The sequence below is a fragment of the Cebidichthys violaceus genome, unplaced genomic scaffold, assembly GCF_023349555.1.
Source record: "Cebidichthys violaceus isolate CVI_PGR_0920_01 unplaced genomic scaffold, fCebVio1.0.p SCAF_35, whole genome shotgun sequence".
NCBI classification, from domain to species: Eukaryota; Metazoa; Chordata; class Actinopteri; order Perciformes; family Stichaeidae; genus Cebidichthys; species Cebidichthys violaceus.
In genome coordinates this window covers 395,230-399,471 of record NW_027176539.1, presented here as the reverse complement: position 1 = coordinate 399,471, position 4,242 = coordinate 395,230, and the positions used below count along the sequence as shown (strand labels likewise).

General features: G+C 44.1%; 1 protein-coding gene across 2 annotated transcripts in view; it reads left to right on the top strand.

Annotated features, from left to right (window-relative positions):
• Nucleotides 1-273: 273 nt before the first annotated feature.
• nhsa (Nance-Horan syndrome a (congenital cataracts and dental anomalies)) overlaps nt 274-4,242 on the top strand; it is a 49,177-nt gene continuing 45,208 nt past the window's right edge. For both annotated transcript variants that reach the window (XM_068725296.1, XM_068725295.1), the window contains exon 1: nt 274-756. In XM_068725296.1, coding sequence (XP_068581397.1) covers nt 477-756 — 280 coding nt within the window. In that variant the 5' untranslated portion in view covers nt 274-476. The remainder of the gene's footprint in view (nt 757-4,242) is intronic.

Below are 4,242 nucleotides of genomic sequence, written 5' to 3'. Positions count from 1 at the left end.
ATTTATTCAGTTGTTCTGTTGTTTTCTCTCTGAACAACATGAAAGTCATCTCACTTTATTGTACACTGGGTTGTATTTTCCATTTTCCCATCACGTGACTTCAAGATGTCCATCATTATCATTTTTCCTGGTGGGCTGTGAAGCCAACACGGCAGCTCAGTCCCGATCCAGTCAAACCAGAGACTCCACTCCACGTTTCACCGCCGCCTCTTTTCATTTTTTAAAAACCACCTCTACAGAAAAACACACTTACGCATTAGTGGCAGCAGATGACCCGGCGGAGCGGCCAGGAGCGCAGCAGCAGTCCGTGAAAGGATGAGGATGGGGGGCATCAGCAGCAGCTGAACTCCGCGGAACCGGATCAGGGGCCGAGGGGACAGAACCGCTCACTCTTTGGGTCACTTTTTTTTTTTTGTTGGATTTATCACCACCCCCCCACACACACACACACACACCCACCCAGGTCCGAAACCAACATGCCGTTCGCCAAACGACTCGTGGAGCCCCGGTTGCTCTGCAGGCGTCAACCCTCCGACGAGGAGGCTCCGCCGGTGGAGGACCTGGTCTCCGTGAGTAACGTGGCTCTGTCCCGGACCTTGCGCCAGCTGTCGGATCTGGCCAAGCACGCGTGCTCCGTGTTCCAGGAGCTGGAGGACGAGCTCGCGGCCACCGGCCTGCGGGTCCGCGGGCTGCAGGGCAGGATCACCGGCCTCCAGCAGGGCTGCGCCGAGCTGGACCCCAAACAGGAGGCAGTGCGTGAGTACACGTTACTCTTCTCTTTTTAGGGTTGCATGCGCACGTCCCGCGCGAGGAGATTGAAAGAAGAACTGCACGAGGGGGGGGGGGGGGGGCGGGGGGGCTTTTTATTCCACTTTTCTCCACTTGGGAGTTTCTCCGAAATGATTTAATAAAGTTTCATAAGTTTACCTCAAGTTTTCTATAAAGTTAAGTCTCTGTATTTATTCTTAAACGCTTCCTGGAAGTGGTTGTTTTTGCAGATATGAAGTTATTCTGAGACATCTGTTCCCACGCTGAGGGGCGTGTTTCTCTTGACATTAACACTATAGTTACAGGTAACACACTGCTCCTTTTTTATTTTAATGAAACGAAATATATGCATTTTATTAATGTGTTATACTTCTGTTGTCATGCCAAACATTTGGCCCATCCCATAATTTAACACCATGTTTCACGCATCTTTAAATAACATCGTACAGATTCAGAACACAAATAGAACGATCGCAATAGAGCAACGTATTATCAAACATACAGATATTAAGCGTCTTTATTGTTTAGTCGAATTATAAAGTAGTTTCACATGTTGCTCAACATCCTTCAGGAAAACAACAAAACATATTTTTTACTGTTAAAGTTACATTTTTGTATGAGAAATCATATTTTATCATCATTATCACATTCATTATAGAAATACATTTCTATACTTTTCTTCTTTTTCTATAATAATATAAATTGGCAGAATTAGTTGGCGTGAGAACAAAACTGTTTCTGAATATTCGTCACAGAAAGACAAGGTTTTTTTTTGGTCATTTCTGCATGTAGTGATCTGCAGGTTAATATTTATATTATTATTATTTAATTCTTTTAATTGTAAAATCTTTATTTAACCAGGTAACTCTCATCTAGATTAGAAACCCTTGATCCTTGTTTTCAACAAACACTTTATTTTGAAGGACACCATAACTATTAGAAGCAGTTTACCTGCATGAGCAAACATCCATATTAGTAGATCAATACTTCATGTGTTACGTGGTTTCTCATTATATTGATGTAGATATAGTCACAAGTTGTGCTGGACTCTGATATATGAAAACATCACAGTCGTCCTGCTTCTCATGGTGAACTTTGCTTGGCCCACCAGTGAGAATTCATTACCCTGATAACAACCCCCCCCCCCCCCCCCCCCCCCCCCCCCCCGGGTTGATATTGGTGTCTGTGTGTATTTATGTTTAAACTCTCCAGGAAGCACTTAGGGAACCTGTGTGTCTCCTCTCTACTCCCAGAAATATCCCCCCCCCCCCTAGCTGGGACAAACCCCTGGTGGATTCACCCCAGCTTTAGTTGAGGTTCAGCAAGTCCTTGCATGCCCCCCCTCCCACCTCCCACCCTGGTCTGGGACTGGGTTAGTCCGCCTGCAGGTATTTATCAAAAAGCGGACCTGACCCCTCTTAAACCTGATTTAAACTTCGAGACGTCTGCAGGGCCTTTGTAGCTCTTGTTTACGGTCAGATTTGCTGAATATTTCTGCACACGCAGTCATAAAAAGCTGAATATTTGCAGAAATGTCGGTAAAAGCTCCTGAGTCATCTCGGCCGTATCTCGATATCCGAGCTGCTGTGGTTTGAGTGTGATCTGAAGAGACTTCTCTCTGATCTGGGATGCAGCTCACTAGATTATAAGAGACACACTATCTAGTTTCTCACCAGTTTATCATCATAGTTTTCTTTTTACTGCCGCTTTTCTGTTTCTAACCAGACTCCATGTTAATCATCTGGGCATCAGTGATAACAAGGTTATTACAGCTGCAGCAGTGTTGAAACTACAGCAGTGTTTTATGAATAAAGATATGATATGAGGGAACAATGTGATCTGCGATAACATTGATTGTTGCGATAACGATATTACTTACAATAGGTAAACAGATGCTTTCTGCTGCTTTCTGATCAAATGCAACATATTACTTTTTGAATTGAACAAGTAAATTATTTCCAACATTCTTTTATTGAACAAATTGAAAAAAGACACCAATAAAAAAATTATGGTTTCATTTTAAAGTTCGGTTTTCTACATGTTGCGTGCTCGGTTTCTACATGTTGGTTGTGTGCTCAGTTTCTACATGTCGGTTGCGTGCTCGTTTTCTACATGTCGGTTGCTTGCTCGTTTTCTACAAGTTGCGTGCATGCTCTGTTTCTACATGTTGGTTGCATGCTCGGGTTCTACGTGTTGGTTGCATGCACGGGTTCTACGTGTTGGTTGCATGCTCGGGTTCTACATGTTGGTTGTGTGCTCGGTTTCTACATGTTGGTTGCATGCTCGGGTTGTACGTGTTGGTTGCATGCTCGGGTTCTACGTGTTGGTTGCATGCTCGGGTTCTACGTGTTGGTTGAATCATCGGGTTCTACGTGTTGGTTGTGTGCTCAGTTTCTACATGTTGGTTGCATGCTCGGGTTCTACGTGTTGGTTGCATGCTCGGGTTCTACGTGTTGGTTGCATGCTCGGGTTCTACGCGTTGGTTGCATGCTCGGGTTCTACGTGTTGGTTGTGTGCTTGGGTTCTACATGTTGGTTGCGTGCTCAGATTCTACATGTTGCGTGCATGCTAGGTTACCAGATAACCCCCCCCCCCCCCCCATCAGCCTGGTAAAGCCTAATTACTCTTAATTGTGCTTTTCGTATGGATGTGTGTCAGGGCAGCCTTAAACAACAGAACCCCCCCTCATCTGAATGACAATCGGTGTAAATGGAGCAGTTCAAGGCACCGAGAGCTCAGTGGGGGGGGGGGGGGGGGGGGGCTTTTATGAAGTGACTCGTCTCCACTGCTGCAGATTCATCCTCCATATTGGATTATGCATTGATATCAGATATCGACCGTATGGGTTCGGCATCACAAGTGCCGTCCCTTGAAGGCCGCCCTGCTGTCTGCTGGTGGACCATTGGTGTGTGATATCGTGGGGATGTTTGTTTATTTTTAAACACGTTGCGATGCTGACACATTTGGGTCAAAGTGTCTCTTTCACTTCTGCTCCATCTCAAGCTTTTTATTCTTTATCAACAGAACCAGCTGTATGATAGCAGCCGGTCCATATGTATACAGTAGATATATATATATTATATATATATATATACTGTATATAGTTCAGTGATGCTTCTACTGTCTGTGACTATTCATATACTGGAATAAAACTGAATAACACCAGAGATCCTTTCAGACAAACAGTACTCTCTTTAAACAAGCTCACGGTTCGGATCGGATCATCTGAGTCACGGATCGGATCAGAACAAGACAAAAAGAGGAACAAATATAACAATTGCTGATAATCAATGATTCATAAGTCAGGCTAAACCGTCAAAAAATTCTAAATGTAATCCTTTTATTTAGTTAAAGTCATCTATTGTGGTTATTTGCATAACCACACAAAATCCAAATCCATGGATTTCTTTCTCATCATCGGCCTCACACACAAACACACACTTGAACACACACACACACACACACACAACAGCC